This window comes from Hippoglossus stenolepis, chromosome 13 (genome assembly GCF_022539355.2).
Source record: "Hippoglossus stenolepis isolate QCI-W04-F060 chromosome 13, HSTE1.2, whole genome shotgun sequence".
Taxonomy (NCBI): domain Eukaryota; kingdom Metazoa; phylum Chordata; class Actinopteri; order Pleuronectiformes; family Pleuronectidae; genus Hippoglossus; species Hippoglossus stenolepis.
This window is the reverse complement of record NC_061495.1, coordinates 17833895-17848713: the sequence shown is the minus strand read 5'-3', so window position 1 is coordinate 17848713 and position 14819 is coordinate 17833895. Positions and strand designations below refer to the sequence as shown.

At 40.6% G+C, this 14819-nt stretch overlaps 1 protein-coding gene across 20 annotated transcripts in view; it reads right to left on the bottom strand.

Annotated features, from left to right (window-relative positions):
• The window catches only part of mycbp2 (MYC binding protein 2), a 58347-nt gene that overhangs the window by 39663 nt on the left and 3865 nt on the right, over positions 1-14819 (bottom strand). For all 20 annotated transcript variants that reach the window (XM_035175330.2, XM_035175331.2, XM_035175341.2 and 17 more), the window contains exons 3-14: positions 10264-10479; positions 8329-8482; positions 7884-8080; positions 6384-6626; positions 5839-5910; positions 5485-5581; positions 5316-5389; positions 3156-3294; positions 2869-2945; positions 598-802; positions 313-477; positions 24-182 (exon numbers count right to left, since the gene is read on the bottom strand). In XM_035175330.2, the coding sequence (XP_035031221.1) occupies positions 24-182; positions 313-477; positions 598-802; positions 2869-2945; positions 3156-3294; positions 5316-5389; positions 5485-5581; positions 5839-5910; positions 6384-6626; positions 7884-8080; positions 8329-8482; positions 10264-10479 (1798 nt within the window). The remainder of the gene's footprint in view (positions 1-23; positions 183-312; positions 478-597; positions 803-2868; positions 2946-3155; positions 3295-5315; positions 5390-5484; positions 5582-5838; positions 5911-6383; positions 6627-7883; positions 8081-8328; positions 8483-10263; positions 10480-14819) is intronic.

Sequence of the window (14819 nt, the reverse complement as noted above, 5' to 3'; positions counted from 1 at the left end):
AATTGTTTTTTACATTATCTCACCTTTCCCTGTCTGGCTCATAGCTCCAGTGTCTCTGCCACATTGGCCCTTGTTGTTCACACCAAATGTCCACACTTCACCGCTCTTGGTCAGGACACACGTATGGGCTTTTCCCATGGAAACCTGAGTTACAAAGTGACCTTTCAGGTCTGTCACCTGGCCTGTGGAGCGGAAAGAGTGGGTTTCGAACAGAGATATATTTATAGGCAAATGAATTGTTTATTTTTAAAACAGTATTCCTCAGAAAAACTCCCAGAATCGTAGCATTTTTAAATGTCCCAGTCAACTTACAGGTACTGTCACTGTAAATGGCATCTTTGCCAAACATGTAGAGCTCTCCATCCTTGGTGACAATACTGCTGCTGCCATTGTTACACCCTGTATACACTGCCGTCTTGGTCTCTAGTTTGATCATCTTCTTGGGCTTGTACGGCTTGGGCTGTCTGCGACTTTTAGCTGCAGAGGAAAATAACAAACATCAACTATAGACCTTCAGCTGAGATAATTTTTGATTCTGTGTTTACTGAAGGTTGAGCCAACTGTTGAATTTTTGTAGACAGTTTAAAGTTGTCTTACTGGACTCTCCATCCTCTCCCTTGCTGGCAGAGCCTGTGAAGAACACACTTCCGTCTTCAGCCACTAGCAGAGCATGAGAACCATCATGGCCAACTGAGAATTGAATTATCTTGGGAGACTTTGTAACAGGCAGTTCCACCCATTTTCCAGCTGACGGGCCACCCTGCTTTATACCCAGGCTCTGGTACTTTCCTGTGTAGTAGATCTGTGAGAAGAGGAAAGACAGTCAAACACAGTGAAAGAGAGGAAACCGATCAGAGGAAAATTAAAAAATATTTATATTAGAGGCCATTATTGAAGAGAAGAGAATGTACTATATATACACATGTATGACTGTGATGTGACGTGACTAAGGTTGAGCAGACAACCCTGGGCTAATATAAGACAACATATATGTTTGCGTTAATAACTTAATCTGAAATGTTAAGAGCATCATTTGAACTAAGTTACATGTAATCATTAACCAATGTTTGTATAGTTTAGTTTAAATATAGTATGCTAGCATACTCAGTCTGCATGTGATGGACTTTCATTGATTGTTTGACAGATTGCTTGTGTTTCTGCCCTTGCATGTAAAATACATGCTGCATTTGTGGCAAAGAGCATTGTCAAGATCAACTCTGAAGTATAACCACACATTTTAACTCTCTGCCTTTGTCACTAATAACAAGGTCTCTCTTAATGTGTGTGCCGCTCGGGGCTGCAGCTTGTGAGAGAGAGATCTGTCATCTGAACTGGAAATAGTGAATATGCATCATGGACAAATACTTTAATCAAAAACGGAATTAATGATAAAACGTGCTAAATAACTTATATGCCTCACTAATAAATAGAAAATCTATTTTCTTAATTTCTCTAATACTCTGATAACATCTAATTGATACTTCGGCCTTTAATAATTAAGCACGGGAGCCTGTTTAATAACCAGGTTTTGGTAGCCATCTCTAATGAGGACCTGGTGTTTTTAATGCACTGCAGACCCATTTATATGTTTACTCATTCAGAGGCAGCTTGTGGGCAAGATCATTTTTATTACTCAAATCTTCTGACACAAAACATTGGATGCAGACAGATCGGGAGCGCTTCTGATGTTTGTAAGTGGTATCACATGCTTGGCACAATGTCCAGCCCAAGTGATGAGTGACCTTTGTGCCAAGACACAGGTCAGCTGCTCCTATTTTTACCCAACCAGTCGCTCTGGGTTAGGGTAATCTGTAGATAAAGTGTTCTATGAGATTAGGTCTTAACACAGACACAGAAATGTGCAACAGCTATCTACAAAAGAAGCATGCTGCACCACACCTAAAGTACAGAGACAAACAACCACACCCACCACACACCCCAACAACATACATATTTAGCATTCTCTTGAGTGAGACAGTGTGCACAAAAAAGTGAAATATCTTCTTCAACATGGCAATGCCTCCCGACAATGATTGGCCCTACTTTGCTTGATAACCAGGAATATAAAGATCCCAATAGTCAATAGTAACAGTTTAAGTAGTATAAGCTACTACTGAGCGAGGGGAAATTACTCCTATTTAAGCAGGGATGTCACCTTATAATCTCCTCATGATAGATCAGTCTATAGCATAATGAACATCCCACAAATACAGCTCCCTCAGTCCATATTGTTTGAAGACAATTTAACTAAGAAAGCCATCAATTATTTTGAAAACAAGAGGACATGTATTGTTCTCTTGTTATTATGCTTTGTTAGAAATCGGTCTTAGGAAAATATGTTAAAAACGAATTTGGGTTATTCGTAGGGAAAAGCAGCATATAATAAGTCAAATATAACTTTACTCTTTACTTTATAACATTTATATACAAACCACTACAGTGAAAGGTGAATACAATATTAAAATTGTATTCATTTTTTTATTGCCTTTTTTATTCTCTTCTCTCCCTCATTCTGACCTGCCTGCTACTGTAACAACTTGATTGCCACGGTGTGTGGATCAATAAAGTTTTATCTTATCTTATCCACACATGACTATGAGAAGGGCTAAGAATTCCATCACAAAAATCTGACTACAACCAATTCTCTACAGATGCTCTGAACAAAGAGTTAATTTGCATAATGGGCTTCATGTGGCCAGTGTAGAAGGAAGGGACATAATTCATTTGGAGCTTTCCCCCAGGTTCACTCTCTAAATTTCCTGGCAAGTCATTAGCAAGACAGAAGTTGTTAAGAGCTCAGCAGTTGAACTCGTTCCAACTTTCATTAAGCAGTTAAGGCACACCACCACAGAAGAGTTTTAGTCTCACCTTTCCTGAGGCAGTTTTCATCAGAGCAAACTCCCTGCCTGCTCCAAGCAACGCTGCCTCTTCATCAAAGCCTGTGCCTGAGAGAACAACATACTATTTAGGGCCAAATACACAAGGAGACAAGGTTGCAAAGTACTTTTTTTTTTATTCCTCTGGGTTTTGAGCAACTTCTGACAAATGTGCAACCTTGTAGACACATACAGTATGAAGTAGCAGGTGTACAGAGAACATATGGGAATCACTTCCCACAAGCACCTACAGATTATAGTATATTTAATATCACTTACTGATGATGTGCAGATCCTTCTCTAGGTCAAAGAGAGAGATGCCGCAGGCGTGCAGACATTTCCTTGCCAGCTTCAGCTGCAGTTCCTGCTGCAGGGCCGGGTCTACGCTCATTGTATAGATCCGCACAACAAAACCATCCTGCAGGAGTCAGGGCCGAGAGGAGGAATCACCGTTAAGTGTCACGACTCTACATTACATTACGTCACAGTGTGGCATTAAGAGTCCATCTGATTGATGACAAACATATCCCTGCTTCAGATGACTGAATGCCACAATCAAAATGAATGAATGAACGGTTCAGAATTATTTGTTCATTTCTTTTATGTTTCGCCTAAAGTAAGAAAATCAACACCACTTAAATAGAAGCACAACAAATATGAATATTAAGTGTACTGCCATGAGAGTGACATTGATAAATATGTGTATATATAAGAAAGATGTGAAGATAGCAAGAAAGCTAATTTCTCAAAAGCAAGTCATTTTCCAATATTTTGCTTCGGGGACATAGACATGATTGTTTGGACATCAAATCATTTGTGTAACTGGTGCAAGTGTGAATTTTGCTGCAGTGGGAAATTAGGCATGTTTTGCTGGATGCTGTTTGGATTAACACATGGATTACAACCTTAATGGTTTATGTCATGGATACATTTATCAGCAGGAGGTCAGTCTACTGAGGATGTGTCACAGTCATTTTTGGTATTTAGTAGTTAAAACCTAAGCCATGTCAGTATTAATAGTATATCCATATATCTTAAAACACCATGGAGGGTGTGACATCTATCCACAGCCCACACACTCAATGTAGGTCACATAACAAATGATACAGCTGCAGGAGATGCAGGTTAGTCATACTACAGGGGATGTGGATGAAAAGGGACATTTACAGGACAGGAACAGAGTTTAGAAAGGACTACAACAGGGAAATAACTGGGAGACAACAGGGATATAATAGTAGGATGAGGGGTAGTGTGTGGATGATCTGGTTTCCACTGTGTGGTAATGATGACAGGCTCATCTATAGTGCTTTGACTCCTGCTGAGCAGAGCACATGTGGCACTCAAATCATTAAGTAAGCGCCTCTATCCTTGCGTGATACCTTCCTCCTCATCATCCTCTTCCTCCTTTCCCCCCACATCTGCTATTGCTGGCTGACCAGTAAAATACATACAGCTTCTGAGGACCCCACCCCCCTTGATTAACCAGGAAGCTGCTGTCCAGGAGGGAGGCTGGAGTGACAGCAAATGTGTCTATTTCTCATCTTCCCCCTCCCCCACCCACATTACATGGTGCTTATGCTGATGACTGCTGCTTGTGAGATTAAGCTCTCTGGAGAAGGGCCACATATGGTCCCACTGCCCTCACTGCCACGCCCACATATGCATAACTTATATACACTCATACAGAGCTGCAAACTGTGTGGCACAGCTGGTCATCATGAGGGTCCCTCAAGTGAGGCTGGGGCCTCTACATCTGAGGAGGTGACGGAACAATTTATTTTATTTAAACTAACAAAAGATTTGGAAAATGGAACATCTGCACAAGATTAAAACATTGATTGTGTGATTGCACTGATGCATATAAATAAATGATCACTTGGAAATTCTGTTATTAATACCTCTTTTACACCAACATTAGCAGGAATATGCAGCTTTTTTTTTTTTTAATGAGGGTAAACCCGTGATAAAAAAGCGATCGACTCTTTTCCCATTGCCAGAAGAAGAGTTTATTTTTCCTTTCTGCGTCACGTTCAACGCCACAAACGCACTGAAAACTGAGACACTCTCTCACCTCGCTGTTTTGCCAAATTAGCGCGTTCACCTGGGTGTCACATTTTCATTACTGGCGCTCAGACATTTCTACAGCATTTGAGTGAATGCTGATTGTATCCATTCCCATTGCAGACACAGACCAGATGTGCGTGTTAGTGGGTTTTGTGACCAGTGGAAAAGGGGCTTAAGTTAGTAGGACAACAGCTGACAGTACTATGTGACATTTGCTCTGTCAGACCATAACTTTACCACTGTGATAAAGCAAGTCAGTGGTTTCTGTTATGCATCAAGAGGAACTCTGAAGTCCACCCCTAATGAAAGTGATTCAATTATTTCACATTTCAGTCTTGTTCTTTTAAAGAGCTTTAGCTGGAATATTTAACTTACATCTTTGCAGGCAGCGATCTGGTTGATGTACTCTCCATCTGTGAAGATGATGTTCTGTCCGTCTGAGTTTTGCCCTGAGAGCAACACAAAAAGAATTTCAATATTTTGTTAGTTAATATTTTGATGATCAACCCCCATGAGGTGTTTTTTTTTTGTGTCTTCTCAGCACCTGGCATGGTGACAGTCCCCTCATGCTCCAAGGTCTCTGGGTTGATCTTGAGGGCCGACATACTGTTGTTACTTGTGTCCCGATACAACAAGTATCCCTAAATAGACAACACAGACATTACTACTAATCTGCAATCAGAAAGGACGATTCATAACATAATATTTACTTAAACTTGTGTAAGTGACAGCGTAGCTTATGTTCTAACTTGGATAGCCTGTCAATAATGGTTAAGATGAGTGTGTATTTAAACAAGTTAGATTTTTTAAAAGTCTTACACGTCTTGAGAATGTCACATCAGAAGTTTTCAACTGAAGTGTATGTGGGGAGCATCTTAATGACAGCTCCACTACCTACCTGAGCAAAGCCAAGCCATGATCTCTTCTCCTTCCGATTCCTGATTCGGGATGTGGAGTTGTACACGTGGCCCTGTAAGGCATCGTTAACACATGAGCAGACGATCACAAACACTGAAAAACCTTTAATTCAACGTTGGCAGACGAAACGCTGGAGTTTTATTGAAGAAAAATCTGTGTCATAAACCTCTTCAAAGCCAGAGAGTAGTTTTAGGCAGAATTAGGGCTCTTTACTGTCATTGTTCTCCAATACTAACATAAAGCAAAATGGCTACAATAAATAATAAACTCCTATTAATATTATAGAATGCTGAGTTCACCTAAATCTGTAATGGGCGTATAATGTACATACTCTTAGCTACTGATTGCTCTTTGTTGCACACATCAGACAATTGTGTAAATCATTGAACTCCAAAATGAAGAGGAGAGCATCTTTTCAACCCATAAAGAAACATCCTATTTATCTGAAAAAATCTTAACACCAAATTTATATGTAAATATAGTTTTACTAAACATTGCAAACATGCAGCTGTACGTGTTACATACCCTGACAGTGCCACTGTATCCAGAGCCCACTTTGTACAGTCCATCTTTGCAGAGCAAGTACAGAAAGGAGCCGTCGGTCTGCAGAAGACAGCGCTCATCCTCGTCGATGGCCACCTCTTTCAGCACCCACTTGTTCATCAGGGCCGCGCGTTTGATGCCGTTCCCAAACCAGTCTTGAATTTGGATCTTTCCCACCAGGACAGCCTGTACGCTTCTCTGTAGCGCGTTCAGTATGGTGGGCACCTGGTAAGATTCAGGAAGAAAGAGAGGGTGGTGAGGGTGATTTAAGGGGGGGGGGATTTGAGAAGCATAGTCTGCACAAGGCGGAAACAGACACAGGGACATTTCTCTGTTGCTGATTGAATGAAAAAGTTTAAAAATAACTGGGACTATAGTAAGTGCGGATTTGCATTTTCTCACCATTCACACACATGCATATAAACACAAACACACGTAAGCCCCCACTTCCTTTCAGCCTGCCTGCCATTGTGATGAATCACAGTCCATTCATTATCTGAAAAGTGATGAACTAGGAGGAAAGAAAAAAAAACACAGGCCTATGTCTGTGGGGCGTAAAATGTGTGAATAAAACCCCCTCTGCAACCCTGGTCAAGTATTGGACTTGCAGGTAAAGGTGACACATTTTCATTGACAAGCAGAACTGAAATTGTCTGAAGTTTCTCCCAACATTTTACAACAGCAGTTTTGATATAAGGCAGAAGCAAAGAGGAATAAACAAAGTAGAGAGAGAAGACAAACTAGAGATCCAAGCAAACAGAAGATCAGATAATTGGCGGAAGAATGTAGGCCGGGTAACATAATCAAACAGAAGAATCAGAGAGGCTTGACATTTTCCGAAACTTAATTTGTGCTGTCCAGACACTGCACAGAGGAAATGCTTGGAGGAGCCAGAGGTTACTACATCCACCCAAAAGCTTCTTTGGTGGTCTGATGCACTGCTACTAATCTGGCAGAAATACATGGATAGATAATAAAAAGGTCGAGATCTCTTGGAGGAGTTGGTTAAGAAAACATAACAGGTCAAATTCAACCAATATGAAAATGGAATGTCTTTTAAATTTTTTGCAGGAAACAGGACCACCTGGAATTCCGCTGTGTTTGTTTAGTGTGAAACAGTCTGAACAGGTGATCAGTACAAAGATTAGATGATGACATCTGATTATGCAAAGATATTTGTGCCAGTAAAGCCTCACATAACAAAATACACTGACTGACTCTTCTGTCTTATTACCTCTGCCAAGGAGGTTTTTTTTTCATTATCTGTCAGCATGGTTACTCAAGAACTACTTGACCGATTTCCATTAAATGCTGTATAGGGGTGGGGCATAACATGGCAAGATAGTGGGTTAGCCTTAGCAGAGGTATGTGCTCTCCTAGCACCCCCGGTTTTATTTTCGTTTTTCATATGAATTCCAGAGTTGCATAAAGAACGAATAAAATAGTGCAGTATAATTTACTTGATGTAAACTGGTGAATTACCTGTATCGTCTGACAGGCATGGCTGCCATTGTTGGTGAGGATGGCAGACACAGCCTGCAAGATTTTACCGGTGTCTCCCCAGGCCACCACCAGACTGAAGAGGCAGGCGCAGGACAGGGCAGTGATGGCCTGTCCTGTCGGGTCATTGGGCCCTGTGCTCCGGACTGTGGTTTCCAACAAAAGCTGGAAAAGAGACTCTGAGGAAGCATACAAGGGGAGGAGAGCTTAGAGATATGTGCAGAGAAAAACAAAAATATGTACGTGATTCAGGCTGAACTAAAAATTGTGAAAAAATGAAAATGCGGTCCAATTAGCCATTGCAACGGACTATGGCCCAAAAAAAGATCAGATTTTAAGCTTTGTAATCAAAATTGTGTAAGTGTGATTGGATAGAATTGTACATATGCACCTAATTAAACTCTTGTTTATTAATGTACAGCCTTACCTAGCACATCAGGAGGCTCAGTCTGAAAGCCCTCAGGCTGTTGTCCCTGTAGCATGTCCAACAAAGCTTGCAGGCTACGCAGGCACAGTGAGGGGTGAGAGAACCGGGTCTCTTTTATCAGTTCAAATACCCCACACAGGCCAATGCCAATGATCTGCAGAAACAAACACAGACAAAAAGCAGATTGCTATGAGCTAATGAACCCCATGCTAACATTCTCCAGCCAATATCGAGCTAGACTAGCTGTGATACTACTTTATGGATATATGTGAAGACTAAACATGCTGACATTGCGCAGAGAAGTAGATGTATGGCAGGACTGTAATGAAACAGAACTGATTAACAAGAGCTTGGAGTGGATGTTTTCTTTTAAAAGCCTGATCTCATCATGCTACACTCCATTTATCAAGGGGCTGGTAGTGCAGTTACTACCACTGACTTCAGCATTCACCATTAACTTTGTTTACAATGAGAGACCCACTTGAGTGTGTGGAGAGGGGAGGTAGTCAAAGCAGTTTGGCCTAGAAAAGGATGCTCTCTCTCTCTCTCTCTCTCTCTCTCTCTCTCTCTCTCTCTCTCATCAAATAATGATCCAATGTTCTCTCCAGTCTCAGTGAAGAACTTGTTGTGTAACAGTAAAAATAAAGCTTAGCATGAGCGTGTAACGAATCAAAAAAGAAAACAGAGTAAGTAAATGTAGAAAATTTGTGCCAAACGGAAAAGATATATCACGATAAGTACAATACATTTAAATAATCTTGTCGTCAGAGATGTCAGATCGCTGTGCAGTTCACAATACATGACTTGCTGTCTTGTGATTGGGAGTCTTGCAGTCGTTGTCATACTATATCACAGACTGGCAACTGGGGGTCACACACACACACACACACACACACACAACACCATCTTTCACCAGGAGAAACCGGTAGCTAGTCTGGTCTGGCCTTTCTGGGTTTCGACCTCTTTATAACGCGTTCAGCACATACGGTGCTCCAATTGGCTGTGGTTGTCACCCATTCATCGATATTTAGCCTGCTAGAAATCTAGTCAGCTCTGTGTCTTCGAGCCTCCACGATGTAAATGATGCCGTTTCAAGTCGAATATGAATGTTGGAGCTTACGGACACTTGGATGACGCCACACAAGCAGTATGGAGACAAGTTACATGTTTTTTCTGTTGTTTGTTTACGTCTGAAGAAAAGTCCCTAATATCTTCAGTTGTATTGGATTCAGCTGCTGCTGTTTACCCCTGAAACTCCAGTGTTAGTGTTTTGTGGACTCAAGCTCTTCACCCACCCCTCCATCGGCATGAGTAGATAATGAGTGAAGTATCATTTTTGGGTGAACTATTCCCTTAACTTTACTACTCTTATTTGAGCTTGACAAAATCATTTGACACTTTGCTTTTCAGATGCTTTTGTGTTGTAATTTCGCTGTTCATTGTGGCTTGATAGTTTTCTCCATTTTAAGTTATCAAAGAAGACATCAATAGCAAAGTTTACTGATCTTTAATACATATTAATAAAGAATCCTAAGGTATGTGTCAAACTGCAAATTTAAGTCTGGCAGGTACTTTTAGAAAAGATCTTTACAGATAAATCTTTTTAATTTTGTTCCCACAATTAAAGGATGGTTCACAATAAAAATAAAGAGACTGCCCTGATCCACAGTAAAAAAAATAAACCAGCAGGTGCTGAGCAGAGGACAGAGGTGGAGGAAACAGTGCAGGACTAGCTGTATTCCTCACAGAATAGGAGTTTCAGACCTCAGGTAAAGTGTAAATTATCACAACATTAAAAGTGATGAGCCCTACATACAAACCCCAGGGGATAAAGGATTGGTGCATGCCTCAGATAAAGAGCACAGGCTGGCTCACACCTTGAAACCAAGCGCTGCTACCACCATGTAAGCAGCCAAGACTACCCTGTGCTCATACCTTTGGCAGCTTGATGATTGGCTCGCGGTACTCCTCTTCCTCCTCGCTGTCTGAGTCGCCACTCTGCGCCGAGCTCCTGGAGGCCAGCGCGAGGGAGGCCTCTCTCTGCTGCCAGTCCAGCACACAGTGCCGCACATTGCAGTAGACATTGAATGCAGATGGGTTGCTGTGCAGCTTGATGTCCGGCACACAGAGGGCTCCATCTATACTCTCGGCCTGTGGGGAAAAACAGGAAGTGGAGGTAGTCAGCAAGGTCAACAAAACCTTTTCTTGCTAACCACAAGTACTGATAATCAATACAGCAAACCCCCGATGTCAATTCTTTATGAGCAGGCCTATTTATGAAGAGGAGGAAGCCTTTGTTGATCCTTGACAAGTCACCTTTCTGGATTTTTGTATTGTTTTGTTGAAACATACTTTGTAACATTGCCTTCAAGAAACAATAATAAAATATATAAAATAAAACATTAAAAAGACAAAAGTGACGGATCATTTTTGTAGAACGTTTTAATACATTTTCAGAGATCTCCAAGGTGTGAGCAATTTTTGGGGAAATGATTGGAGCTTTCAATGACAGAAGCAGCTATTTTTGGTCCAGACCAAAACATTTTTTGCCATAATACACGATGTCAAACAGACTGGCTGGTAGTTATTAAAATGATTCTCCTGACCAAAGCAGACGCCAACTGACCACAATAGGTGGAGCAATTTCTCATCTGGCTTTGCGAGGCCCAAGGCCCCTCCGATATAAACATAAAGGACTCTCGACAGATGTTAGCTGTTTGCCAGTTGACCTGAAGCAAAATAACTTAACTACAATACGTTTGGAGTGAAAAACCTCAGCTCAACATGACCAGTCTTTAAAACAGTCTGTTCTGTCATTGTCTTGTATTTAGTCAGGGACACGACTGTGAAATTTAATAGCTCCTTTGTCTTTGAACTCACTCCTAAGGACTTTCGCTTTCGTATGCTTCACTTGTACAAGTGTTTAAACATTTCTCGATCAGCTCAACACAGCTTTCACCAATACAATATGACTTACCCAACATTTTAAATTACTATTGCCCATCAACTCCAAGGATTACCAAATGTGGGTCATCCTTATACTATATTTATTTTGTTATGTTATACATTTGTATTTTTAAATGATCAAGAGTTGATTAGGAAGAGTTGATTTTGGAGTCAGTACTGTGAACTGTGAGATATTTGTGATATTGAGTCAAACTTAATTAGGTATAAACGAGCTGGAAAAGCCATTGGGGGAAATGTACATTAAAACCGTTACAGAAAAGCTCAAACGCTTACGTACAAATAATCATTATGATTACAGGAAGTACACTCCACAGAGAAACTTGATGAACTAACTAATTGATAAGCTTTTCCCTATCAGGCCACACAAGGCCTTTTTTAACTACAGTCCTGGGGCAACCTCTAGAGAACCGTATTGATCGATTGGGCCTCTCTCTCAGTGCTGCGCTTTTGGCATCACAATCATCAGAGAGTGATGTCATCTATTTGGGGGAGAGGGGTTATTCATTCTCAACTCAAACCACCAGGGAGGATATTAGCTTCCCTCTCATCCAACAGTGCAGTCTACCGCTCTCTTGCTTGCTGCTAATGTAGCATTTGTGACAAAGTGATTGTACAGCGTTCACAGAGGAGGGGATTGCCTCGAATGAGCACTTAAATCTAAAATGTAGAAATGCTTTATAAACCCAAAGCAGCATGCAAGAGAAAAACTGGTTTCTTGGGCGATAACAGCAAAACAAAAGGGTGGAGTACAATCCAAAGTACTAAGATAGGAAGCTCAGTCATTTTTAGCCGACACATACCAGGGGGGCCCCTACTAAGATCCTATGTGCTTGGTTTTTCATGGATTTTTCAATATTTTGGTTGTCTCCATTTTTTGAAAGCATTTAAAGCTAAAATCCTTAGTAGATTTTTAAGGATGTAAAAATAAATAATCACTGAGCTGCTGTGGAATGACCTCAAAAGAGCATTTCAGAGCAGACATCCTGAGAATATGGATGAGCTGAAGAGGTTCTGTGAGGAGGAACGGTACAAAATTGCTATTAGCTGCAGAAGGAGATTGCTTGAGGTTATTGCTGCCAAAAGAGGTTTTGACCAGTAACTAAATCCAAGGCTTCACTTGTTTTTTCCACCAGCACCGAATGTTTAAGGAATGTATTCAGTAAAGACACAAAACATTATAACTGTTTGTGCTTTATTAACTTCAGACTAATGTGTTTGTCAATACTTCTTACTTAGACCATCAGATTGCATTTTATGACCCAGTTAATTCAGAAAACGACATAATTGCACAGAGTTCACTTTCTTTTCTTACTACTGGTCATCTGATCGTTTCTTTTGTGTTTCTGCCTGTGCTGAAATGATTATTTAATGGCCATCTAAAAGCTTTGGAAAAGGACTGGTATGAAGCCCCTGACCGCACTTAAGACATCTTCAGCAGCTCGTTACTCTCCATATGTTCAAGTCAAGTTTGTCATCATTTCCTCTGAAAGATAAAGAGGAAATGTAGGTTCATTTCTCAAAGACAAAGATGCTTAGCTATGTTACTCAAGTGTTATGTTAAAGCTGTATATGCACACAATGACTTCTACCCCTCATATGTAAAGATTGCTAATTTTTCAGATACTACAGCAAAAAAAACTAACTCAACAGTTAGTGTATATATCCATATAGACATACAGTTGTATGTACGATTTAATTTGATTTAACTTGTCTTATTCATTTGTTTCTCCATCTAGTATAGGCTGTCCTAAATGTGCTTATCTTAGACTGTTGCCATGGTAATCAAGGTCCAAATCAGTATTCAAATGCTGCGTTATTTTTTATTATTATTAATGCATTACCACAAAAATACCAATAGCCCATAGAAGAAGAAATAATAAATCAACAATACTCATTATCCATTAACCTTATTTAGTTATTGCAGATTAGGACACTTTTAATCTTAATAATATTTGTGTGCGCACATCTCTCTTTTGACATTACCAGCACTGACGCTAGGACACATGAGCACATGGGAGGCTAACGAGTTACCACAACGCAAGCATGATGTTTAAAATTTGAGTCTGGGATCATTTTCCAATTTGTGACAAGACCCCCAATAAGTCGAGCACCAGATATACCGAAGGAAACTGGGATTACTGGCACAACAACAAATTTTGCAAATCACGTGAAAATTGCATGTGAGCCATCTTGCAACAGCTAAACTGCTGCATTGCTATCAAATTATAATGATGAAATCCGATTTTGTTCCTTATCTCTTTCTGGCATCCCCTTCCTTATGACTTAATAATAACGGTTTGTGCCAAACCATTTTGAAAGAGAAACAGCCAATCAAGTGTAACAGTCCCCGGGCAAACCAGTGGTCATCCGACGAGTTCTTCTATTAGATGTATAATTTTGTGCAATTACATTATTATGATAATTATAGTTTTTGAAAAAAGATAAATCACTCATGTCCCTGTACACTAGACGTTACATCACCACCTTCATTGGGATGATAAGTGTTTATGCTCTGTCTTTTGTTCTGCCTCCCCTTTCAGATGTGTAGAGACACAGAGGCAGACAAAAAAGGTGGAGAGGAGGCACTTTGAAATCACACTCTTGTCTGACTGTGTCGGAGTGAGAGGCATGACAGAGCAATAGTGAGGACAAGACATACAAATACAGCATGACTGCCTGTGTAACTACCCATGTTTTTATGCCTGGTTGCCTGCCTGCCTGCCTTGTCTCGGGCTCTCTTCTCTGCCCCTAAAAAATAATATCGGATAATGTTCAACTTGCTGAGCAAGTCAATCTGGAGAGAAAATAACTGACTAGCTCACTCTACACTGAATAACTGTCCTTTTCTGTTACTATCTAATATCACATCTCTCTAGCCTCTGTCTGCAAGCTGCTGGGAAAAATGTATATAATAAGGTTAAATGCAAGCAGTGACTAACAGCATTACAGAGCAACCATAGAGCAGGCTGCTCTCTCACTCTGAGGAAAACAACAACGGGATGAGTCGATGTAATCTTAGTGGATTATGTTGACATAAATTGGGGATCGACAAGTCAACCTATGTTGTCCATGCCAAGTATACAGCAGAGGCAAAAAAATACAACCACATCCTCTGACACAGACTACGGCTCCCGCTTCGGATGGGGGAGATGGAGGCCGGTAGCTGTTGCCGTGGAAACGTGGAACACATTAGGTCGCTCGGCAACAGGACATCGTGCACAAGCCAGAGCCACTCCCATTTGTCTCGTTTTCTGTCTGTCCAAATCTCTGGCTTCATGTGTGCATGAGCTTCCTGGCACCTGACCAACGCCACCAAAAAAAGAAAATGACTCTGCCAAACACCTTTGAGACTTAAGATGATCTAACTTTATCTTTAATCTTATTACAATCAGTTAAATTCATTAAATAGTCCGACCAGCTATAAGGAATAACCAATGCACACCTACTGCTTTGAAAGTTGCGAATAAAAACCGTCATGTTATCATTTTCAAAAAGCAAAATACTACAATCGACATTTGTCAAAG